Here is a 25,962-nt window from a genome sequence, read left to right as displayed (position 1 = left end):
ACTTTGTGTGTGTGTGTGTGTGTGTGTGTATGTGTGTGTGTGTGTGTGTGTGTGTGTGTGTGTGTGTGTGTGTGTGTGTGTGTGTGTGTGTGTGTGTGTGTGTGTGTGTGTGTGTGTGTGTGTGTGTGTGTGTGTGTGTGTGTGTGTGAGATTATCCTGTGAGGGTTGGAGTAAGTCGGTGGTGTGTGAGTGTTAACAGTACAGTTCTGTGAGATGATGCTTTCACTGTGGATAAGACACCAGCCACAAATGATTGGATTAGTGTATAACCCCCCCTCCACCAAAATAATCCTCTTTACAGCTTCCTCTTTTAGTGCATGTGTGTGCGCATGTTAGTTGATGTTTCAAAGCTTTTTAGTGTCATTGCCTGAAAGAATGTGTGACTACCTGCCTTCGCCTGACCAGAGAACGAACAGACAGACAGACAGACAGACAGACAGACAGACAGACAGACAGACAGACAGACAGACAGACAGACAGACAGACAGACAGACAGACAGACAGACAGACAGACAGACAGACAGACAGACAGACAGACAGACAGACAGACAGACAGACAGACAGACAGACAGACAGACAGACAGACAGACAGACAGACAGACAGACAGACAGAGAGCTGTCAGAGGGGTAGAGACACAGCTATATAGGGCTTGTAGATGAACGCTAGCAGTTCCAGGGGCAGCGAGTGATAAACACAGTACAGCCAGAGGTGAAGAGGCAGCCAGATAGTGGGTACAGAGGGATTAGGTTGGAGGGATGGAGGGATAGAGTGATCAGTTAGAAGTCTGGAGGTTTTGGTATGTCATTGTCAGCCTCTCAAAACAGCCTGCAGAGCGCCGGGCTGCTTTGAAGTATCATAGAGCCGCTTAAACCCTGCCTGAAAAGACGCAGAGAACCGCGAGGCACAGAGGAGAGACAGGAATCCGAGAGAGAGAGAAACAGGGAAGAGAGACTGGAGGGAGTGAGAAAGAATGGAGAAGGGGGAGCGAGGCTGGAGGGTGTATGAGAGGAGAGGTAGAGAGTGACGAGAGGGAGTGAGGCTGGAGAGTGTATGAGGAGAGGTAGAGAGTGACGAGAGGGTGCGAGGCTGGAGGGTGTACGAGGAAGGGTAGAGAGTGACGAGAGGGAGCGAGGCTAGAGGGTGTATGAGGAGAGAGATAGAGAGTGACGAGAGGGTGCGAGGCTAGAGGGTGTATGAGGAAGGGTAGAGAGTGACGAGAGGGAGCGAGGCTAGAGGGTATATGAGGAGAGAGGTAGAGAGTGACGAGAGGGAGCGAGGCTAGAGGGTGTATGAGGAGAGTGATGAGAGGGAGCGAGGCTAGAGGGTGTATGAGGAGAGTGACGAGAGGGAGCGAGGCTGGAGGGTGTATGAGGAGAGAGGTAGAGAGTGACGAGAGGGAGCGAGGCTGGAGGGTATATGAGGAGAGAGGTAGAGAGTGACGAGAGGGAGCGAGGCTAGAGGGTGTATGAGGAGAGTGATGAGAGGGAGCGAGGCTAGAGGGTATATGAGGAGAGTGATGAGAGGGAGCGAGGCTAGAGGGTATATGAGGAGAGAGGTAGAGAGTGACGAGAGGGAGCGAGGCTGGAGGGTATATGAGGAGAGTGATGAGAGGGAGCGAGGCTAGAGGGTATATGAGGAGAGAGGTAGAGAGTGACGACAGGGAGCGAGGCTGGAGGGTGTATGAGGAGAGTGATGAGAGGGAGCGAGGCTGGAGGGTATATGAGGAGAGAGGTAGAGAGTGACGAGAGGGAGCGAGGCTGGAGGGTGTATGAGGAGAGTGATGAGAGGGAGCGAGGCTGGAGGGTATATGAGGAGAGAGGTAGAGAGTGACGAGAGGGAGCGAGGCTAGAGGGTGTATGAGGAGAGAGGTAGAGAGTGACGAGAGGGAGCGAGGCTGGAGGGTGTATGAGGAGAGAGGTAGAGAGTGACGAGAGGGAGCGAGGCTGGAGGGTGTATGAGGAGAGAGGTAGAGAGTGACGAGAGGGAGCGAGGCTGGAGGGTGTATGAGGAGAGAGGTAGAGAGTGACGAGAGGGAGCGAGGCTGGAGGGTGTATGAGGAGAGAGGTAGAGAGTGACGAGAGGGAGCGAGGCTGGAGGGTGTATGGGGAGAGAGGTAGAGAGTGACGAGAGGGAGCGACGAGGAGATGGAGAGAGAGGGAGAGCCTGACAGAACGGAGGGACGGGTGGGGAAGGTGAATAATAGTTTGGTGCTCAAACAGTATGAGTAGTAGCAGCCTAATCATGATCAGTTATACAGGACCAGGGCAGCAGTAATGTGAGCATCAGTGATACAGGACCAGGGCAGCAGTAATGTGAGAATCAGTGATACAGGACCAGGGCAGCAGTAATGTAAGTATCAGTTATACAGGACCAGGGCAGCAGTAATGTGAGCATCAGTGATACAGGACCAGGGCAGCAGTAATGTGAGCATCAGTGATACAGGATCAGGGCAGCAGTAATGTGTAATGTGAGCATCAGTGATACAGGACCAGGGCAGTAGTAATGTGAGCATCAGTGATACAGGACCAGGGCAGCAGTAATGTGAGCATCAATGATACAGGACCAGGGCAGTAGTAATGTGAGCATCAGTGATACAGGACCAGGGCAGTAGTAATGTGAGCATCAGTGATACAGGACCAGGGCAGCAGTAATGTGAGCATCAATGATACAGGACCAGGGCAGCAGTAATCTGAGCATCAGTGATACAGGACCAGGGCAGCAGTAATGTGAGCATCAATGATACAGGACCAGGGCAGCAGTAATGTGAGCATCAGTTATACAGGACCAGGGCAGCAGTAATGTGAGCATCAGTGATACAAGACCAGGGCAGCAGTAATGTGAGCATCAGTGATACAGGACCAGGGCAGCAGTAATGTGAGCATCAGTTATACAGGACCAGGGCAGCAGTAATGTGAGCATCAGTGATACAGGACCAGGGCAGCAGTAATGTGAGCATCAGTTATACAGGACCAGGGCAGCAGTAATGTGAGCATCAGTGATACAAGACCAGGGCAGCAGTAATGTGAGCATCAGTGATACAGGACCAGGGCAGCAGTAATGTGAGCATCAGTGATACAGGACCAGGGCAGCAGTAATGTGAGCATCAGTGATACAGGACCAGGGCAGCAGTAATGTGAATATCAGTGATACAGGACCAGGGCAGCAGTAATGTCAGCATCAGTGATACAGGACCAGGGCAGCAGTAATGTGATCATCAGTTATACAGGACCAGGGCAGTAGTAATGTGAGCATCAGTTATACAGGACCAGGGCAGTAGTAATGTGAGCATCAGTGATACAGGACCAGGGCAGTAGTAATGTGAGCATCAGTGATACAGGACCAGGGCAGCAGTAATGTGAGCATCAGTGATACAGGACCAGGACAGTAGTAATGTGAGCATCAGTGATACAGGACCAGGGCAGCAGTAATGTGAGTATCAGTGATCCAGGACCAGGGCAGTAGTAATGTGAGCATCAGTGATACAGGACCAGGGCAGCAGTAATGTGAGTGTCAGTGATACAGGACCAGGGCAGCAGTAATGTGAATATCAGTGATACAGGACCAGGGCAGCAGTAATGTGAGCATCAATTATACAGGACCAGGGCAGCAGTAATGTGAGTATCAGTGATACAGGACCAGGGCAGTAGTAATGTGAGCATCAGTTATACAGGACCAGGGCAGCAGTAATGTGAGCATCAGTGATACAGGACCAGGGCAGCAGTAATGTGAGCATCAGTTATACAGGACCAGGGCAGCAGTAATGTGATACAGAGAGTTCCCAGGATGCAAAATGTTTTAACAGTAGTTTTGTAACTAATGTTCTTTCTGTCTCCCCCTCTCCTCCTGTCTCCCCCTCTCCTTCTGTCTCCCCCTCGCCCCCCTATCAGGCGTGAGCGTGGCCCAGAGGGTAGTGACCGTTCAGAGCGGACCACTGGTACGGACGGAGGGCAGTCACGTGACCATCTGGTGCAACGTGACTGGTTACAAGGAGGGCGTGGAGCAGGACTTTGAGTGGTCCATGTACCTGACCTCGGTGCCCGACCGCGAGATCCGCATTGTGAGCACGGCCCAGTCCAACTATGCGTACGCCGTCTATGCCCAGAGGGTCAACAGTAAGGAGATCTGGGTAGAGAGGCTGACCAGGGACTCAGCCCTGCTCCACATCACCAAGGTCCAGGCCAGAGACCAGGGGCTGTTTGAGTGTTACACCCCCAACACAGACGGACAGTACCTCGGCTCCTACAGCGCCCGCACCAACCTTACCGGTGAGTCCATGTTACATCACAAGCCTGTGTTCTAAATGGCACACTGTCCCCTAGAGCCCTCAAACTCAACTCTGGACCTCGACACCAGTTCCACTGCGTTTTTTGTCATTGTTCCCCTGTAATCAGGTTTTAGATGGGGTAGGCCTAGTCATTGAGAGTGTGGCTGGCTGGATCAGCGAGTCGGAAAGTGCTCAGTGTCACACAGAGTGCCACCTGTCTTTGGTCAGGGAAAGTCGTGCCTCGCCCCACTCTCACCCCCCACATCACCTTCCTCTGTGAGCTGTTTTATTAACACACTCTGTGTGTGTGTGTCTGTCACCAGCATCTGTTCCTCTGTTCCACACACACACACACACACACACACACACACACACACACACACACACACACACACACACACACACACACACACACACACACACACACACACACACACACACACACACACACACACACACACACACACACACACACACACACACAGCTGGTATGGTTGAGAATTCCGCTCCCAGGTCGGAGTCTGGTTCCCGTCATGTCTTCATCTCTGATGCTGGTGACCTTGCACTGAGAAAGGGGTCAGAGGTCACGTCAGGCGCTCATGGGAGTTACCCCAGTTATGTTAATAGTCATACAGTATGCCAGTGTGAGAGTTGATAGGCTAATGAAGTGTAGTCGTTGTGCCATTATAGCTGATTTTAGTTTGTCACTGTTAGCCGGGTGTACATTGCTTAATAGACCCAGAATTATATTTATCAGTATTTTTTATCATTTCCCTCTGAATATGTGTTGGGTGGGGCAGCAGCGTAAAGGCCCCTGTACTAAGTATAGCATATTGGTGGCCTTGCAGCAGTATGCACGGTATGCTTTAAATGTGGGGCAAGGCTCAGGCGTAAAGCACTGCAAAATGGTGCTGCTGATAGCATACTGTATTTATAGAGTGTGTGTCTGTCGGGGGGGGGGGGTGTTATATGAGCCCCTCTCTGTGTCTATAATCTTAGCCCAGTTCCCCATGGTCAGGGGGACGTTACAGGGTTCTCTTCCCTCCCTCCCCTCATCCCTGTCTCTCAGCAGCTGCACGCGTCCGGATACGCAATACCGTCTTCCACCCACTGCCTCCCCCTCTTTCACTCTCTCTCAAACTCCTTTGTTTTCTCTCTTTTTCTCTCACCCTCTCTCTCTCTATCAGTTCTCTGTTTGGGACCGAAGAACATTCTCGTCTCGAAGCAGGAAGTGTGTATCTCACCAGTGATGTCACAGGACAGGAGGGAAGTTGGGTATCTAATCAGAGAATAGGAGGAAGTATTGGAGAGAGTGAGGGTGGGAGGGATAAGTGGGGGATTTAAGTTGATAGTAGGAAAACTGAGTAATCAGTGTGGTTGCTAAGTAAAGGACGGTGACACACAGTGATCAGTATCCTCTCTGTCACAATTGGCTCTGTAAGACTGATTTATGCAAGTAGAGCAATGTATCCTCTCTGTCCCCCGGGGAAGGTTTTCTGCAGCGCACCTGGCCTGTCCGATACTTGATCATCGTTGTTTGAGTGAGGTGTGTCTATTGTGTGTGCATGTCATGCCCTGACCTTAGAGATCCTTTTTATGTCTCTATTTTGGTTTGGTCAGGGCGTGAGTTGGGGTGGGCATTCTATGTTTTGTGTTTCTATGATTTTCTATTTCTATGTTTTGGCCGGGTATGGTTCTCAATCAGGGACAGCTGTCTATCGTTGTCTCTGATTGGGAACCATACTTAGGTATCCCTGTCTATCGTTGTCTCTGATTGGGAACCATACTTAGGTATCCCTGTCTATCGTTGTCTCTGATTGGGAACCATACTTAGGTCCCTTTTTTCCCACCTGTCTTTGTGGGAAGTTGACTTTGTTTAGGGCACATAGCCTATGAGCTTCACGGTTTGTTTTGTATTGTTTATTGTTTTGTCGGCGTCATTTCGAATAAAAGAGAAAATGTACGCTCACAACGCTGCACCTTGGTCTTCCTTCAACGACGGCCGTGACAGTGCAGTAGAATATATCACCTGGGCCGTGTGTGTGGCTGATTGTTCAGAAAGATGATACCACACTGTGTGTCTGTCACACCTTTTCTAATGAGACATGAGTCTACATGTGACTGTGTGGCGTGGGCTAACTGAACAAACTGGCGCCAGATTTCTAATCAACTCATCACAGCACCAACTGAAAATACCTGGAAATAAAATACCTGGAAATAAATTCAAAATATTAGTACCTTTTTTGACTTTCGGAGTGTGGACGTACCAGCCTGTCTGTGTGTTTGTTCCATACACCAGTGTGAGTGTGTGCGTGTCTGTGTGTGCGTGCGCATGTGCTTCCGTGTTTGTTCCATGCGCCAGATTGTGTGTATCCTACACATTAGCCCGTGATAAAAATCCAACAGCATGGAATGGTCCTACCCAATGTTCCCTCTAAGCTGAGCGAGTGCACGCAGCTCCACGGGACTGCCACACAGAAGAAACAGCAGCGCGCGCAGAGAAGCATGGGATTGAACTTCACTGTAATTTCTATAGTTTTCCCTCTTTACACAATCAACGTTTCCCTTTACTGTGGGAATTGTGATCGAACCAACGTAATATAGGCCACTTTCAATGCAACATACTGAAACAAAACGAACTACGCAAGACTTAGTATGCAAAACTAACCACTCAAGAGAAGGAATAGGAGTAGGATTCTATTGCATTGACAGCACGAACTCTACACAGACCTGGGTGCCATTCACTTTGAACTGGACTGTTTTTACAGCATCAGCGGTTGTGAGGAGATCTGCTTGTTTTGAGATCAAAGCCAGAGATACATGTTGCGACGTTTGTACATGTGTTCATATCCTTTTGTAGTTAGTGAGTTAGCCCAGTCTAGATCATTTTGTAGTCAGCAATAGGGGAGTGATTGCTTCCTATGAGAGCACAAAATCTTTGAAAAGCGAGTTGGGTAAAGAGCTTGTTTTTGTCTTAAAGGGGCAGTATTTTGAGAAAGGCTTGAATAAGCTAAGTAGCCAATAGGCGGAGGGTAGCTCCGTAAACACACGCCGGAAGTTGCACAGAATTTTCACAACTTTCCAGTTTGCCCTCAGCAGACCAGAAATTTGCTTAGTGATAATAATAAAAAAATTGAGGGAACATTGGTCCTACTGTGTGTGTGTGTGTGTTCCCATGCATGTCCCACGCACCAGCCTGTGTGTGAGTGTGTCCAAGGCACTTGTGTGAGAACAGGGACAAACAGCAGACTGCTCTTCTCCTACTCAGCCATGTGGCTCAAAAACACTCAGTCACATTCAAGACCACGGTAGTCTTAGTCACTCTGGCTGCGTTCACACAGGCAGCCCAAATCTGATCTTTTTTTCCAACAACAGGAGTTTTGAACAATCACATCAGATATTTTTCAGAGCTGATTGGTCAGAATTTGGCTGCCTGTCTAAACACAGCCCACTCATACATCTACTGTACTCCTCCATAGAGTGGATCATTACGGTGCTCTCACAGACACAGACCATACATACATCTACTGTACTCCTCCATAGAGTGGATCATTACGGTGCTCTCACAGACACAGACCATACATACATCTACTGTACTCCTCCATAGAGTGGATCATTACGGTGCTCTCACAGACACAGACCATACATACATCTACTGTACTCCTCCATAGAGTGGATCATTACGGTGCTCTCACAGGCACAGACCATACATACATCTACTGTACTCCTCCATAGAGTGGATCATTACGGTGCTCTCACAGACACAGACCATACATACATCTACTGTACTCCTCCATAGAGTGGATCATTACGGTGCTCTCACAGACACAGACCATACATACATCTACTGTACTCCTCCATAGAGTGGATCATTACGGTGCTCTCACAGACACAGACCATACATACATCTACTGTACTCCTCCATAGAGTGGATCATTACGGTGCTCTCACAGACACAGACCATACATACATCTACTGTACTCCTCCATAGAGTGGATCATTACGGTGCTCTCACAGGCACAGACCATACATACATCTACTGTACTCCTCCATAGAGTGGATCATTACGGTGCTCTCACAGGCACAGACCATACATACATCTACTGTACTCCTCCATAGAGTGGATCATTACGGTGCTCTCACAGGCACAGACCATACATACATCTACTGTACTCCTCCATAGAGTGGATCATTACGGTGCTCTCACAGGCACCGAGCAGAGTATGACAGAGCACTCCTTTACTACATTTGCTTAAATTGCTAGACATGAATGTAGTATGTTCTCTCACTCACGTGTGCCTGTTTTATCTAATCTACCCATTGGCTGAAGGGGCTAGTTATAGTATGTAGAGTGTGACTGATAGAGAGAATGATTTGATGGGAGAGATAGAGGAGGGAAATGGAGAGTGCAAGAGAGAGAGATATGGGAGAAAAACAGTGTGTGATGGAGAAATGATGAGCCCTTCTTCCTGGCTCAGTCCAATTGGTTAGATCCCGCCGGGTACTACCCACAATGCAGCTGGTGCTATAGGGGCGCGTTTTAAATAGTCTGTGCCTGATATGACTATTAAGGTTAATGCTATGCCTACTGCCTATGATTCTTTTTCTTTGCAACTCTGCCTAGAAGGCCAGCATCTCGGAGTTGACGTTGAGACTGGTGTTTTGCTGGTACTATTTAATGAAGCTGCCAGTTGAGAACTTGTGAGGCGTCTGTTTCTCAAACTAGACACTATAATATACTTGTCCTCTTGCTCAGTTGTGCACTGGTGCCTCCCACTCCTCTTCCTATTCTGGTTAGAACCAGTTTGTGGTGTTCTGTGAAGGGAGTAGTACACAGCATTGTATGAGATCTTCAGTTTCTTGGCAATTTCTCGCATGGAATAGCCTTCATTTCTCAGAACAAGAATAAACTGACGAGTTTCAGAAGAAAGTACTTTGTTTCTGGCCATTTTGAGCCTGTAATCGAACCCACAAATGCTGATACTCCAGATACTCAACTAGTCTTAAGAAGACCAGTTGTGTTGCTTCTTTAATCAGCATAACAGTTTTCAGCTGTGCTAACATAATTACAAAAGGGTTTTCTAATGATCAGTAAGCCTTTTAAAATGATAAACTTGGATTAGCTAACACAACGTGCCATTGGAACACAGGAGTGATGGTTGCTGATAATGGGCCTCTGTACGCCTATGTAGATATTCCATAAAAAATCTGCCATTTCCAGCTACAATCATCATTTGCAACATTAACAATGTCTACACTGTATTTCTGATCAATTTGATGTTATTTTAATGGACAAAAACAAAGACATTTCTAAGTGACCCCAAACTTTTGAACGGTAGTGTATATGTATATATATATTCTTAATCCATTCCTTACTTAGATTTACGTGTATTTGGGTATATGTTGTGAAACTGTTAGATATTGCTTGTTAGATATTACTGCACTGTCGGAGCTAGAAGCACAAGCATTTCGCTACACCCGCAATAACATCTGCTAAACACGTGTATGTGACCAATAAAATTTGATTTGAGACAGATTGGGTCAAGACTGAATAAAGGGGGAGGTGTCTTCTGAAATAATTTTCTGTCATTCCACCAATGATGGATTCACTCAGCAATACTATGGTGTGTGCTGCACTGTTAGTCACCCATCTATCCCTACCCCCCTCTCTCTTTTCCTCAATCGCTCGCTCCCTCCCTCCTTCACTCTCTCTCCATCTCTTTCCCCCTGTCCTCTCCCCTCTTTGGCTGTCTAAGAAGCAGGTCTATGGCCTAGTCAATAAAAGTCTTGGCTCTCCAGCCTTATCAGATTGAAGGAGGAGAACGGGGAGGAGGAGTGATTTAGGAATGAAGGTAAAGATGGACGCAAGAACAGGAGGGATTGAGAGGAGTACTAGATGAAAAGGAGAAACAAGGTGCATTTACAAAGAGATAGCGTGATGGAAAGAGATGAAGATAATGGGCTAGAGAGAGGGATGGCTAGAGAGTGAGAGCGAGAGGGATGGCTAGAGTGTGAGAGCGAGAGGGATGGCTAGAGAGAGAGGGATGGCTAGAGAGTGAGAAAGAGAGAGGGATGGCCAGAGAGCGAGAGTTACTGAAGGAGAGAGGAAGGCTGTATCCAGTCTCTTGGTATTGATTGGGTGCACTGGGCTTCCTGTTCCTTTTCACAGTGGCATTAGCTCTCTGTCCCTCTATCCTTCTCTCACTCTCTTTCTCACCATCATCCTTTTCTCCATTTAATTTACAATCGCTCTTCTCTCTTTCCTATTTGGCACTGAGTGTGACTGACTGTGAGTATATGAGTGTAGGTTCTCTGAGCTGGTGAATGGGCATGGGTCTTAACGAAAAAGAGAGGGAGAGAGAGATTTTATCACTCAGTCTACTCTGCCATTTCCATGCCGATCTCATGTCCTCCAGAGACAGGGCCTCCTGCTCAATGACATTACTGCCACTCAGACACACACACTCTCAGCCCAGGAGTTGTTCTCTCAGTCAGGTAACTGACTCTGGTGAGAGTGCGTCAGTGGAACCAGGAACAGCAGCGCAGTACATTACGTGACGTCTCTTACGGAACACAACCAAGCGTTACACACAGCTGCAATGGAACCACAGAATAGAACCTGCAGCAGCAGGAATAGAACAGCCACTGCACAGCGGAACAAGATGGTAGATGGAAAAGGAGGAGATGGAGTGAACAGGACACAGTGTGACAGGGAGGGTATAGGGGCCATCTCAGTAGTCTGAACAGGACACAGTGTGACAGGGAGGGTATAGGGGCCATCTCAGTAGTCTGAACAGGACACAGTGTGACAGGGAGGGTATAGGGGCCATCTCAGTAGTCTGAACAGGACACAGTGTGACAGGGAGGGTATAGGGGCCATCTCAGTAGTCTGAACAGGACACAGTGTGACAGGGAGGGTATAGGGGCCATCTCAGTAGTCTGAACAGGACACAGTGTGACAGGGAGGGTATAGGGGCCATCTCAGTAGTCTGAACAGGACACAGTGTGACAGGGAGGGCATAGGGGCCATCTCAGTAGTCTGAACAGGACACAGTGTGACAGGGAGGGTATAGGGGCCATCTCAGTAGTCTGAACAGGACACAGTGTGACAGGGAGGGTATAGGAGCCATCTCAGTAGTCTGAACAGGACACAGTGTGACAGGGAGGGCATAGGGGCCATCTCAGTACTCTGAACAGGACACAGTGTGACAGGGAGGGCATAGGGGCCATCTCAGTACTCTGAACAGGACACAGTGTGACAGGGAGGGCATAGGGGCCGTCTCAGTAGTCTGAACAGGACACAGTGTGACAGGGAGGGCATAGGGGCCATCTCAGTACTCTGAACAGGACACAGTGAGACAGGGAGGGTATAGGGGCCATCTCAGTAGTCTGAACAGGACACAGTGTGACAGGGAGGGCATAGGGGCCATCTCAGTACTCTGAACAGGACACAGTGTGACAGGGAGGGCATAGGGGCCATCTCAGTACTCTGAACAGGACACAGTGAGACAGGGAGGGTATAGGGGCCATCTCAGTACTCTGAACAGGACACAGTGAGACAGGGAGGGTATAGGGGCCATCTCAGTAGTCTGAACAGGACACAGTGTGACAGGGAGGGCATAGGGGCCATCTCAGTACTCTGAACAGGACACAGTGTGACAGGGAGGGCATAGGGGCCATCTCAGTACTCTGAACAGGACACAGTGTGACAGGGAGGGCATAGGGGCCATCTCAGTACTCTGAACAGGACACAGTGTGGCAGGGAGGGCATAGGGGCCATCTCAGTACTCTGAACAGGACACAGTGAGACAGGGAGGGTATAGGGGCCATCTCAGTACTCTGAACAGGACACAGTGTGACAGGGAGGGTATAGGGGCCATCTCAGTACTCTGAACAGGACACAGTGTGACAGGGAGGGCATAGGGGCCATCTCAGTACTCTGAACAGGACACCGTGTGACAGGGAGGGCATAGGGGCCTTCTCAGTACTCTGAACAGGACACAGTGTGACAGGGAGGGCATAGGGGCCATCTCAGTACTCTGAACAGGACACAGTGTGACAGGGAGGGCATAGGGGCCATCTCAGTACTCTGAACAGGACACAGTGAGACAGGGAGGGTATAGGGGCCATCTCAGTACTCTGAACAGGACACAGTGTGACAGGGAGGGTATAGGGGCCATCTCAGTACTCTGAACAGGACACAGTGTGACAGGGAGGGCATAGGGGCCGTCTCAGTACTCTGAACAGGACACAGTGTGACAGGGAGGGCATAGGGGCCGTCTCAGTACTCTGAACAGGACACAGTGAGACAGGGAGGGCATAGGGGCCATCTCAGTACTCTGAACAGGACACAGTGAGACAGGGAGGGCATAGGGGCCATCTCAGTACTCTGAACAGGACACAGTGTGACAGGGAGTGCATAGGGGCCATCTCAGTACTCTGAACAGGACACCGTGTGACAGGGAGGGCATAGGGGCCATCTCAGTACTCTGAACAGGACACAGTGTGACAGGGAGGGCATAGGGGCCATCTCAGTACTCTGAACAGGACACAGTGTGACAGGGAGGGTATAGGGGCCATCTCAGTACTCTGAACAGGACACAGTGAGACAGGGAGGGCATAGGGGCCATCTCAGTGCTCTGAACAGGACACAGTGAGACAGGGAGGGCATAGGGGCCATCTCAGTACTCTGAACAGGACACAGTGAGACAGGGAGGGTATAGGGGCCATCTCAGTAGTCTGAACAGGACACAGTGTGACAGGGAGGGCATAGGGGCCGTCTCAGTACTCTGAACAGGACACCGTGTGACAGGGAGGGCATAGGGGCCATCTCAGTAGTCTGAACAGGACACAGTGTGACAGGGAGGGCATAGGGGCCATCTCAGTACTCTGAACAGGACACAGTGTGACAGGGAGGGCATAGGGGCCATCTCAGTAGTCTGAACAGGACACAGTGTGACAGGGAGGGCATAGGGGCCATCTCAGTACTCTGAACAGGACACAGTGAGACAGGGAGGGTATAGGGGCCATCTCAGTAGTCTGAACAGGACACAGTGTGACAGGGAGGGCATAGGGGCCATCTCAGTAGTCTGAACAGGACACAGTGTGACAGGGAGGGCATAGGGGCCATCTCAGTACTCTGAACAGGACACAGTGTGACAGGGAGGGCATAGGGGCCATCTCAGTACTCTGAACAGGACACAGTGTGACAGGGAGGGCATAGGGGCCATCTCAGTACTCTGAACAGGACACCGTGTGACAGGGAGGGCATAGGGGCCATCTCAGTACTCTGAACAGGACACCGTGTGACAGGGAGGGTATAGGGGCCATCTCAGTACTCTGAACAGGACACCGTGTGACAGGGAGGGCATAGGGGCCATCTCAGTACTCTGAACAGGACACAGTGTGACAGGGAGGGCATAGGGGCCATCTCAGTACTCTGAACAGGACACAGTGAGACAGGGAGGGTATAGGGGCCATCTCAGTACTCTGAACAGGACACAGTGAGACAGGGAGGGTATAGGGGCCATCTCAGTAGTCTGAACAGGACACAGTGTGACAGGGAGGGCATAGGGGCCATCTCAGTACTCTGAACAGGACACAGTGTGATAGGGAGGGCATAGGGGCCATCTCAGTACTCTGAACAGGACACAGTGTGACAGGGAGGGCATAGGGGCCATCTCAGTGCTCTGAACAGGACACAGTGAGACAGGGAGGTTATAGGGGCCATCTCAGTACTCTGAACAGGACACAGTGTGACAGGGAGGGCATAGGGGCCATCTCAGTACTCTGAACAGGACACAGTGTGACAGGGAGGGCATAGGGGCCATCTCAGTACTCTGAACAGGACACAGTGAGACAGGGAGGGTATAGGGGCCATCTCAGTACTCTGAACAGGACACAGTGTGACAGGGAGGGTATAGGGGCCATCTCAGTACTCTGAACAGGACACAGTGTGACAGGGAGGGCATAGGGGCCATCTCAGTACTCTGAACAGGACACCGTGTGACAGGAAGGGCATAGGGGCCTTCTCAGTACTCTGAACAGGACACAGTGTGACAGGGAGGGCATAGGGGCCATCTCAGTACTCTGAACAGGACACAGTGTGACAGGGAGGGCATAGGGGCCATCTCAGTACTCTGAACAGGACACAGTGAGACAGGGAGGGTATAGGGGCCATCTCAGTACTCTGAACAGGACACAGTGTGACAGGGAGGGTATAGGGGCCATCTCAGTACTCTGAACAGGACACAGTGTGACAGGGAGGGCATAGGGGCCGTCTCAGTACTCTGAACAGGACACAGTGTGACAGGGAGGGCATAGGGGCCGTCTCAGTACTCTGAACAGGACACAGTGAGACAGGGAGGGCATAGGGGCCATCTCAGTACTCTGAACAGGACACAGTGAGACAGGGATGGCATAGGGGCCATCTCAGTACTCTGAACAGGACACAGTGTGACAGGGAGTGCATAGGGGCCATCTCAGTACTCTGAACAGGACACCGTGTGACAGGGAGGGCATAGGGGCCATCTCAGTACTCTGAACAGGACACAGTGTGACAGGGAGGGCATAGGGGCCATCTCAGTACTCTGAACAGGACACAGTGTGACAGGGAGGGTATAGGGGCCATCTCAGTACTCTGAACAGGACACAGTGAGACAGGGAGGGCATAGGGGCCATCTCAGTACTCTGAACAGGACACAGTGAGACAGGGAGGGCATAGGGGCCATCTCAGTACTCTGAACAGGACACAGTGAGACAGGGAGGGTATAGGGGCCATCTCAGTAGTCTGAACAGGACACAGTGTGACAGGGAGGGCATAGGGGCCGTCTCAGTACTCTGAACAGGACACTGTGTGACAGGGAGGGCATAGGGGCCATCTCAGTAGTCTGAACAGGACACAGTGTGACAGGGAGGGCATAGGGGCCATCTCAGTACTCTGAACAGGACACAGTGTGACAGGGAGGGCATAGGGGCCATCTCAGTAGTCTGAACAGGACACAGTGTGACAGGGAGGGCATAGGGGCCATCTCAGTACTCTGAACAGGACACAGTGAGACAGGGAGGGTATAGGGGCCATCTCAGTAGTCTGAACAGGACACAGTGTGACAGGGAGGGCATAGGGACCATCTCAGTAGTCTGAACAGGACACAGTGTGACAGGGAGGGCATAGGGGCCATCTCAGTACTCTGAACAGGACACAGTGTGACAGGGAGGGCATAGGGGCCATCTCAGTACTCTGAACAGGACACAGTGTGACAGGGAGGGCATAGGGGCCATCTCAGTACTCTGAACAGGACACAGTGTGACAGGGAGGGCATAGGGGCCGTCTCAGTACTCTGAACAGGACACAGTGAGACAGGGAGGGCATAGGGGCCATCTCAGTACTCTGAACAGGACACAGTGAGACAGGGAGGGCATAGGGGCCATCTCAGTACTCTGAACAGGACACAGTGTGACAGGGAGTGCATAGGGGCCATCTCAGTACTCTGAAAAGGACACCGTGTGACAGGGAGGGCATAGGGGCCATCTCAGTACTCTGAACAGGACACAGTGTGACAGGGAGGGCATAGGGGCCATCTCAGTACTCTGAACAGGACACAGTGTGACAGGGAGGGTATAGGGGCCATCTCAGTACTCTGAACAGGACACAGTGAGACAGGGAGGGCATAGGGGCCATCTCAGTGCTCTGAACAGGACACAGTGAGACAGGGAGGGCATAGGGGCCATCTCAGTACTCTGAACAGGACACAGTGAGACAGGGAGGGTATAGGGGCCATCTCAGTAGTCTGAACAGGACACAGTGTGACAGGGAGGGCATAGGGGCCGTCTCAGTACTCTGAACAGGACACTGTGTGACAGGGAGGGCATAGGGGCCATCTCAGTAGTCTGAACAGGACACAGTGTGACAGGGAGGGCATAGGGGCCATCTCAGTACTCTGAACAGGACACAGTGTGACAGGGAGGGCATAGGGGCCATATCAGTAGTCTGAACAGGACACAGTGTGACAGGGAGGGCATAGGGGCCATCTCAGTACTCTGAACAGGACACAGTGAGACAGGGAGGGTATAGGGGCCATCTCAGTAGTCTGAACAGGACACAGTGTGACAGGGAGGGCATAGGGGCCATCTCAGTAGTCTGAACAGGACACAGTGTGACAGGGAGGGCATAGGGGCCATCTCAGTACTCTGAACAGGACACAGTGTGACAGGGAGGGCATAGGGGCCATCTCAGTACTCTGAACAGGACACAGTGTGACAGGGAGGGCATAGGGGCCATCTCAGTACTCTGAACAGGACACCGTGTGACAGGGAGGGCATAGGGGCCATCTCAGTACTCTGAACAGGACACCGTGTGACAGGGAGGGGCCATCTCAGTACTCTGAACAGGACACCGTGTGACAGGGAGGGCATAGGGGCCATCTCAGTACTCTGAACAGGACACAGTGTGACAGGGAGGGCATAGGGGCCATCTCAGTACTCTGAACAGGACACCGTGTGACAGGGAGGGTATAGGGGCCATCTCAGTACTCTGAACAGGACACCGTGTGACAGGGAGGGTATAGGGGCCATCTCAGTACTCTGAACAGGACACAGTGTGACAGGGAGGGCATAGGGGCCATCTCAGTACTCTGAAGTGGCTGCCTCCTCGTCACCCGCCTCTCATTCATTTGCACTTATGCAATGGCATGAAGTGTTTTTCGGTGTTGCTATCTCAAGTCTGGAGAGATCATAGTACAGTTCACACACACTATTCGGAGAATGAGAAAATATACAAACATCCCTCTCAAAGGAGAGCAAGAGACGATACAGACAAACACACACGCATAGTACACACGTTGACAATCTTGTTTATTACCCATACAATAATGGAATAAATGTCAACACACGAGTGAGTGCTGCAGTTAGCTGCCGCCCACACTAACGAGCTAGGCTAATGCGAGAGGGTTTATCGTGTTAGCATTGTGTGTGTGTGGGGTAGGGGGTGGGGAAATGGGCCAAAGAAGCACTACCGTGCCTCCGTTTTAATTAGATTAGCTTAGCTAAGCGCTAACCCTCAGAGGTGCGCTGCCTCTTCTTTGTGTGAGATCAATGCAATGCAGCAGCTAGGCTACATGAATATGAATGCTACATGAATATGTATATGAATAGGAGAATGCTAATGTTACACATGTGTAGGTTAGTAAGCTGGTTCTCATAAAACAGGCAGGAGACGAAAGCGAGGATGAAGCCAGTTATTGTTGAAGCCCTGGAACAAGCTAGGAGCGTCTGTGTGTGTGTGACATTGTGTTGCTTTGAAGTCTCATCTCAACAGAAAAGGGACAACTCAAGGTGCTTGTATTTCCACTTTTTCGGTGGAACTGCTGATAACCCCGCTCTGTTTGCCGCACACACACACCAGGGTTTCTGTTAGGAAAATGTGGACATCGTGACCCGGAAGATTTTAATTTATTTGCCGGCTATTTGAGAAATGGACCGGACCCATAAGCATTGGATGTATAACCCATTAGGGCGTCCTCTCAAGGTGCTCAGAATGACAGAAATCCCATTTAAATTATGGTAATTCATCTTAACACAACATGCAACTCATGTAATGAAGCAGCCAATAAAACATAATTTTCAAACATTTGCCAAAATGCAATTTGCGAGAAAAAGGGAAACGCCATTATAAACAGCTCACCTGATGCGAGCGGTATGACAGAGGGTGATCTAAAGATGCACCAGCTAGGATGGGTTGCTAAGATGACTATAGGATTGTGCATTTGGCTTCTGGACAACGAATTAAAGTTTATATGAAAACCAATAGAACAGGAGAGAAATGAGGAAGTCTTTCATGGGCACCTCGTGAACCTTGGCGTGATCCTGGACAACACCCTGTCGTTCTCAACTAACATCAAGGCGGTGACCCGTTCCTGTAGGTTCATGCTCTACAACATTCGCAGAGTACGACCCTGCCTCACACAGGAAGCGGCGCAGGTCCTAATCCAGGCACTTGTCATCTCCCGTCTGGATTACTGCAACTCGCTGTTGGCTGGGCTCCCTGCCTGTGCCATTAAACCCTCTCTTAAGATTGGCTGAGTCAGGTTGGAGACCTGAGCCAACTCCTCGTGCTTACCGTAGGGAGCGTGGTACTGGTCAGGCACCATGTTATGCGGTGGAGCGCACGGTGTCTCCAGTCCGCGTTCACAGCCCGGTGCGCTACATTCCAGCTCCCCGCATCGGCCGGGCTAGAGTGGGCATCCAGCCAGGAGGGATGGTGCCGGCTCAGCGCATCTGGCCGCCAGTGCGTCTCTACGGCCCAGGTAATCCTGCGCCGGCTCTGCGCACTGTGTCTCCGGTGCGTCTGCACAGCCCAGTGCGTCCTGTGCCAGCGCCCCGCCTTTGCCGGGCGAAGGTAACCATCCAGCCAGGACGGGTTGTGCAGGCTCTACGCTCGAGACCTCCAGTGCGCCTCCACGGCCCAGTGTATCCGGTGCCTGCTCCAAGAACCAGGCCTCGAGTATGTCTCCCCAGCCTGGTGAGTCCTGTGCCTGCTCCCAGAACCAGGCCTCCTGTATGTCTCCCCAGCCGGGTGAGTCCTGTGCCTGCTCCCAGAACCAGGCCTCCTGTATGTCTCCCCAGCCGGGTGAGTCCTGTGCCTGCTCCCAGAACCAGGCCTCCTGTATGTCTCCCCAACCTGGTAAGCCATGTGGCAGCTCCACGCACCAGGCTGTCCATACGTCTCCTCACTCCACTGTCTATCGTTGTCTCTGATTGGGATTCATACTTAGGCAGCCTGTTTTTCCACCTTAGTTGTGGGTAGTTGTCTGTGTTAGTGGCCTGTATAGCCCTAGTCAGCTTCACGTTCGTTTTTGGTATTTCTTGTTTTGTTGGCGACATTTATAACATTAAAAGAAATGTATGCTCACAACGCTGCACCTTGGTCCGGTCATTTCCGTGACGACGTTCGTGACAGAGTGTTACTCACTAATGTGTTCTATTGGATTGGCCCCAAACATAACACTTTGTATTCAGCATAAAAAGTGATTTTCTTTGTCACATTTTTTGCGGTATTACTTTAGTGCTCTTCATTTTTTATTAATTTGTAAAAAGTTTGAAAAAATAATTCCACTTTGACATTCTGAGGTATTGTGTGTAGGTCAGTGAATCTTAATTTAATACATTTTAAATTCAGGCTGTAAGACAACAAGATGTGAAAAAGGTCAAGGGGTGTGAATACTTTCTGAAGGCACTGTGTATGTGTTTGCTGTTGGATCTTTGTTATATGGCCAAACATGTTGGAGAAGTGCTTTATACATACATCTCCATTTTGGATAGATAGCTCTTCGTGTTGTTTGTTTAGTATGTTCCAATTTTCCCAGAAGTGATTGGACTGTATGGATTATTCAATCAGATTGAGCTGTTTTATGACATGCTGTTCCTTTTTTCTTGGTGTATTTTTCTAGTGTTCTAGTGTTTCACCATAGGGAGTTCGTTCTGGTTTTCTGGGTCTCTGTGTTTTTGGTTGGATTGGTTTCTCTATTTCTTTCCTAGGGTTTTGCATTCTTCATGAAACCATTTGTTGTTGTTGTTAGTTTTCTTAGGTTTTCTGCTAGATTTGTATTTTATTTGATATGTTTGCTGATAAGGCAAATATTTATTTTAATTTAATTTCACCTTTATTTAATAAGGTAGGCTAGTTCTTATTTGCAATTGCGACCTGGCCAAGATAAAGCATAGCAATTCGACACATACAACAACACAGAGTTACACATGGAATAAACAAAACATACAGTCAATAATACAGTAGAAAAATAAGTCTAGATACAATGTGAGCAAATGAGGTGAGATAAGGGAGGTAAAGGCAAAAAAAGGCCATGGTGATACAATATAGCAAGGAAAACACTGGAATGGTAGATTTGCAGTGGAAGAATGTGCAAAGTAGAGATAGAAATGGGGTGCAAAGGAGCAAAATAAATAAATAAATAAATACAGTAGGGGAAGAGGTAGTTGTTTGGGCTAAATTATAGATGGGCTATGTACGGGTGCAGTAATCTGTGAGGTGCTCTGACAGCTGGTGCTTAAAGCTAGTGAGGGAGATAAGTGTTTCCAGCTTCAGAGATTTTTGCAGTTTGTTCCAGTCATTGGCAGCAGAGAACTGGAAGGAAAGACGACCAAAGGAGGAATTGGCTTTGGGGGTGACCACTCGTGCTACGAGTGGGTGCTGCTATGGTGACCAGTGAGCTGAGATAAGGCGGGGCTTTACCTAGCAGAGACTTGTAGATAACTTGTAGCCAGTGGGTTTGGCGACGAGTATGAAGCGAGGGCCAACCAACGAGAGCGTACAGGTCGCAATGGTGGGTAGTGTATGGTGCTTTGGTGACAAAACGGATGGCACTGTGATAGACTGCATCCAGTTTGTTGAGTAGAGTGTTGGAAGCTATTTTATAGATGACATCACCGAAGTCGAGGATCGGTAGGATGGTCAGTTTTACGAGGGTATGTTTGACAGCATGAGTGAAGGATGCTTTGTTGCGATATAGGAAGCTGATTCTAGATTTAATTTTGGATTGGAGATGCTTAATGTGAGTCTGTAAGGAGAGTTTACAGTCTAACCAGACACCTACAGTGAGGGAAAAAAGTATTTGATCCTCTGCTGATTTTATACGTTTGCCCACAGACAAAGAAATGATCAGGGCTACAAGACCATCGCCAAGCAGCTTGGTGAGAAGGTGACAACAGTTGGTGCGATTATTCGCAAATGGAAGAAACACAAAAGAACTGTCAATTTCCCTCGGCCTGGGGCTCCATGCAAGATCTCACCTCGTGTAGTTGCAATGATCATGAGAACGGTGAGGAATCAGCCCAGAACTACACGGAAGGATCTTGTCAATGATCTCAAGGCAGCTGGGACCATAGTCACCAAGAAAACAATTGGTAACACACTACGCCGTGAAGGACTGAAATCCTGCAGCGCTCGCAAGGTCCCCCTGCTCAAGAAAGCACATATACATGCCCTTCTGAAGTTTGCCAATGAACATCTGAATGATTCAGAGGACAACTGGGTGAAAGTGTTGTGGTCAGATGAGACCAAAATGGAGCTCTTTGGCATCAACTCAACTCGCTGTGTTTGGAGGAGGAGGAATGCTGCCTATGACCCCAAGAACACCATCCCCACCGTCAAACATGGAGGTGGAAACATTATGCACCGCAGGTGCGGGCAGTGATCGGTTGAATAGCATGCATTTAGTTTTACTTGCGTTTAAGAGCAGTTGGAGGCCACGGAAGGAGAGTTGTATGGCATTGAAGCTCGTCTGGAGGTTAGTTAACACAGTGTCCAAAGAGGGGCCAGAAGTATACAGAATGGTGTCGTCTGCATAGAGGTGTATCAGAGAATCACCAGCAGCAAGAGCAACATCATTGATGTATACAGAGAAGAGAGTCGGCCCGAGGATTGAACCCTGTGGCACCCCCATAGAGACTGCCAGAGGTCCGAACAACACGTCCTCCGATTTGACACACTGCACTCTATCAGAGAAGTAGTTAGTAAACCAGGCGAGGCAATCATTTGAGAAACCAAGGCTGTCGAGTCTGCCAATAAGAATGTGGTGATTGACAGAGTCGAAAGCCTTGGCCAGGTCAATGAATATGGCTGCGCAGTAATGTCTCTTATTGATGGCGGTTATGATGTCGTTTAGGACCTTGAGCGTGGCTGAGGTGCACCCATGACCAGCTCTGAAACCAGATTGCATAGCGGAGAAGTTACGGTGGGATTCGAAATGGTCTGTAATCTGTTTGTTAACTTGGCTTTCGAAGACCTTAGAAAGGCAGGGCAGGATAGATATAGGTATGTAGCAGTTTGGGTCTAGAGTGTCTCCCCCTTTGAAGAGGGGGATGACCGTGGCAGCTTTCCAATCTTTGGGAATCTCAGACGATACGAAAGAGAGGTTGACCAGGCTAGTAATAGGGGTTGCAACAATTTCGGCAGATAATTCTAGAAAGAATTATCCAGATTGTCTAGCCCGGCTGATTTGTAGGGGTCCAGATTTTGCAGCTCTTTCAGAACACCAGCTATCTGGATTTGGATGAAGGAGAAATGGTGGGGGCTTTGGCGTGTTGCTGTGGAGGGTGCCGGGCAGTTGACCGGGGTAGGTGTAGCCATTACGGATGCAGTCGCAGACCCATTACGGATGCAGGCAATGAGGCAGTGATCTCTGATATCTTGATTGAAAACAGCAGAGGTGTATTTGGAGGGCGGGTTATTTAGGATGATATCTATGAGGGTGCCTGTGTTTACGGATTTGGAGTTGTACCTGGTAGGTTCATTGATAATTTGTGTGAGATTGAGGGAATCAAGCTTAGATTGTAGGGGTGTTAAGCACGTCCCAGTTTAGGTCACCTAGTAGCACGAGCTCAGAAGATCGATGGGGGGCAATCAATTCACATATGGTATTGAGGGCACAGCTGGGGTAGAGGGAGGTCTCGAATTGTTTGGGTACAGACTTGGATAGTAATACAGAACTCTGCAGGCTATCTTTGCAGTAGATTGCAACACCGCCGACCTTTGGCAGTTCTATCTTGGTGGAAAATGTTATAGTTAGCGATGGAGATTTCAGGGTTTTTGGTGATTTTCCTAAGCCAGGATTCATTTACATTTACATTTAAGTCATTTAGCAGACGCTCTTATCCAGAGCGACTTACAAGTTGGTGCATTCACCTTATGATGTCCAGTGGAACAACCACTTTACAATATTCAGACACGGATAAGACATCTGGGTTGGCAGAGGGTTTTGTCCTGGAAGTCCTGGAAACATTTTGTCCTGGAAGTTGTCTAGGAGGGATTGGATTTGTGGTTGGCCAGTGGTTTTTGGTAGGTTTCTACCTTTCTTCTGCCTACAGCATTTCTTAATATCATGCCGTTGGTTCGGCTTCAATACCTCATGGTTGAGTATTTCTCTGTTGGGGTTTGATAGCGGTGTTAGTTGGCTGACTTGGTATGCTCTGAGAGACTACAGTACTATTATTTCATTTTTATTCCTAGCCAATTGCAAAATGTTTCCTGTTTTTGGTTAATTTACCAAATGAGCTTTCCCCCTGGGTCCCTTCGCTGTGTAACATCTGGTAGTTTGGTGGATGGGACTACCAGCGCTCTGTAACCTAGAGGGCAACCAGTGGGTCCATCTTCTCTATTCCTGGTTTATTGCAGTATGGTAATGTCTGTGTTTCTGATTTATTTTGTGAAATCTATGTTCATGCTCTTTTGGCCAAAGGCAGATGACCTCCAACCTGTATATTCCAGGATGAGATAGTAAAAGCTTTGTGTTACATAGTGTCTCTGTCGGTCTGTGTCTGTATTTGTGTGGAGGTAGTGCTGGTATCAATTTAAAGAGATTAACATCGTGCCCGCCTCATTAGCATGCTAATCAGCCCCTCATTATTTGGAATGAGAAATAGTCATTTAGTTCAAATGTCTACTGTAATGGATTTCAGTGTGGGCTCTAGAGCCCCAGGCTGTCTCTGTGTGGAAGTGGGGGGGAAACCAACTCTGAACACACTACACGTATACACCACACGGTACTACACAGTAGCAAGGAAATCTGAAGGCCTGATGGAGCTCTGCAGAGTATTCTCTTAACATGTCCCTCTGTGACAGAATTCCACTTTGAAGGCCCCTGTGTGGATAACTACGTCCTCAATCTCCACGGCGTGAGCTATCGCGTACGTACATACACACACACACCACACTCTCCCTCGGAACAGGCGGGTGCAGACAGCAGACATATGCTGCCACCTGTGCCCCACGCCAGGGTCGAGCTCTGCCGGAGGGAACAGTTTGTGTGTAAGCCCCCCTGGTGCCCCCCACACACACACACACACACACACATATACACATACACATACAGTTGAAGTCGTAAGTTTACATACACTTAAAACAAGTTTTTCAATCACTCCACAAATTTCTTGTTAACAAACTATAGTTTTGGCAAGTCGGTTAGGACATCTACTTTGTGCATGACACAAGTAATTTTTCCAACAATTCTTTACAGACAGATTATTCCACTTATAATTCACTGTATCACAATTCCAGTGGGTCAGAAGTTTACAAACACTAAGTTGACTGTGCCTTTAAACAGCTTGGAAAACTTATGATAGGCTAATTGACATAATTTGAGTCAATTGGAGGTGTACCTGTGGATGTATTTCAAGGCCTACCTTCAAACTCAGTGCCTCTTTGCTTGACATCATGGGAAGATCAAATGAAATCAGCCAAGACCTCAGAAAAGTCTGGTTCATCCTTGGGAGCAATTTTCAAACGCATGAAGGTACCACGTTCATCTGTACAAACAATAGTACGCAAGTATAAGCACCATGGGACCACGCAGCCGTCATACCGCTCAGGAAGGAGACGCGTTCTGTCTCCTAGAGATGAACGTACTTTGGTGCAAAAAGTGCAAATCAATCCCAGAACAACAGCAAAGGAGCTTGTGAAGATGCTGGAGGAAACAGGTACAAAAGTATCAATATCCACAGTAAAATGAGTCCTATATCGACATAACCTGAAAGGCCGCTCAGCAAGGAAGAAGCCACTGCTCCCTAACTGCCATAAAAAAAGCCAGACTATGGTTTGCAACTGCAACCATCGTACTTTTTGGAGGAAAAAGGGGGAGGCTTGCAAGCTTAAGAACACCATCCCAACCGTGAAGCATGGGGGTGGCAGCATCATGTTGTGGGGGTGCTGCAGGAGGGACTGGTGCACTTCACAAAATAGATGTCATCATGAAGATGGAAAATGATGTGGATATATTGAAGCAACATCTCAAGACATCAGTTAGGAAGTTAAATCTTGGTCGCAAATGGGTCTTCCAAATTGACAATGACCCCAAGCTGTGGCAAAATGGCGTAAGGACAACAAAGTCAAGGTATTGGAGTGGCCATCACAAAGCCCTGACCTCCGTCCCATAGAATATTTGTGGGCAGAATTGAAAAATTGTGTGCGAGCAAGGAGGCCTACAAACCTGACTCAGTTACACCACCACTGTCAGGAGGGATGGGCCAAAATTCACCCAATTTATTGTGGGAAGCTTGTGGAAGGCTTCCCAAAATGTTTGACCCAAGTTAAACAATTTAAATGCAATGCTACCAAATACTATTTGAGTATATGTAAACTTCTGACCCATTGGGAATGTGATAAAAGAAATAAGAGCTGAAATAAGTAATTCTCTCTACTATTATTCTGACATTTCACGTTCTTAAAATAAAGTGGTGATCCTATCTGACCTAAGACAGGGAATTTTTACGAGGATTAAATGTCAGGAATTGTGAAAAACTGAGTTTAAATGTATTTGGCTCAGGTGTATGTAAACTTCCGACTTCAACTGTAGATACATACATCTACAGTTGAAGTCTGAAGTTTACATACACCTTAGCCAAGGTCAGAAGAAAGGCCTCTTTAGTGTCCTACATTTTCATAACTGTGACCCTATTTGCCTACCGTCTGTAAGCTGTTAGTTTCTTAACGACCGTTCCACAGGTGCATGTTCATTCATTGTTTTATTGTTTATACTGTATATATATATTTTTTTAACCTTTTTTTAACTAGGCAAGTCAGTTAAGAACAAATTCTTATTTTTAATGACAGCCTAGGAACAGTGGGTTAACTGACTTGTTCAGGAGCAGAATGACAGATTTTTACCTTGTCAGCTCGGGGATTCAATCT

General features: G+C 48.8%; 2 protein-coding genes across 8 annotated transcripts in view; both read left to right on the top strand.

Annotated features, from left to right (window-relative positions):
• The window catches only part of LOC139546479 (putative nuclease HARBI1), a 406,641-nt gene that overhangs the window by 141,621 nt on the left and 239,058 nt on the right, over positions 1-25,962 (top strand). The window lies entirely within an intron of this gene.
• Positions 1-25,962, top strand: part of LOC139546476 (immunoglobulin superfamily member 3-like) — a 227,468-nt gene that overhangs the window by 30,770 nt on the left and 170,736 nt on the right. For both annotated transcript variants that reach the window (XM_071354881.1, XM_071354882.1), the window contains exon 2: positions 3,889-4,266. In XM_071354881.1, coding sequence (XP_071210982.1) covers positions 3,889-4,266 — 378 coding nt within the window. The remainder of the gene's footprint in view (positions 1-3,888; positions 4,267-25,962) is intronic.

This window comes from Salvelinus alpinus, chromosome 20 (assembly GCF_045679555.1).
Source record: "Salvelinus alpinus chromosome 20, SLU_Salpinus.1, whole genome shotgun sequence".
NCBI lineage: Eukaryota > Metazoa > Chordata > Actinopteri > Salmoniformes > Salmonidae > Salvelinus > Salvelinus alpinus.
The sequence above is the reverse complement of the archived record's forward strand: the minus strand, read 5'-3'. Positions and strand labels throughout refer to the sequence as shown.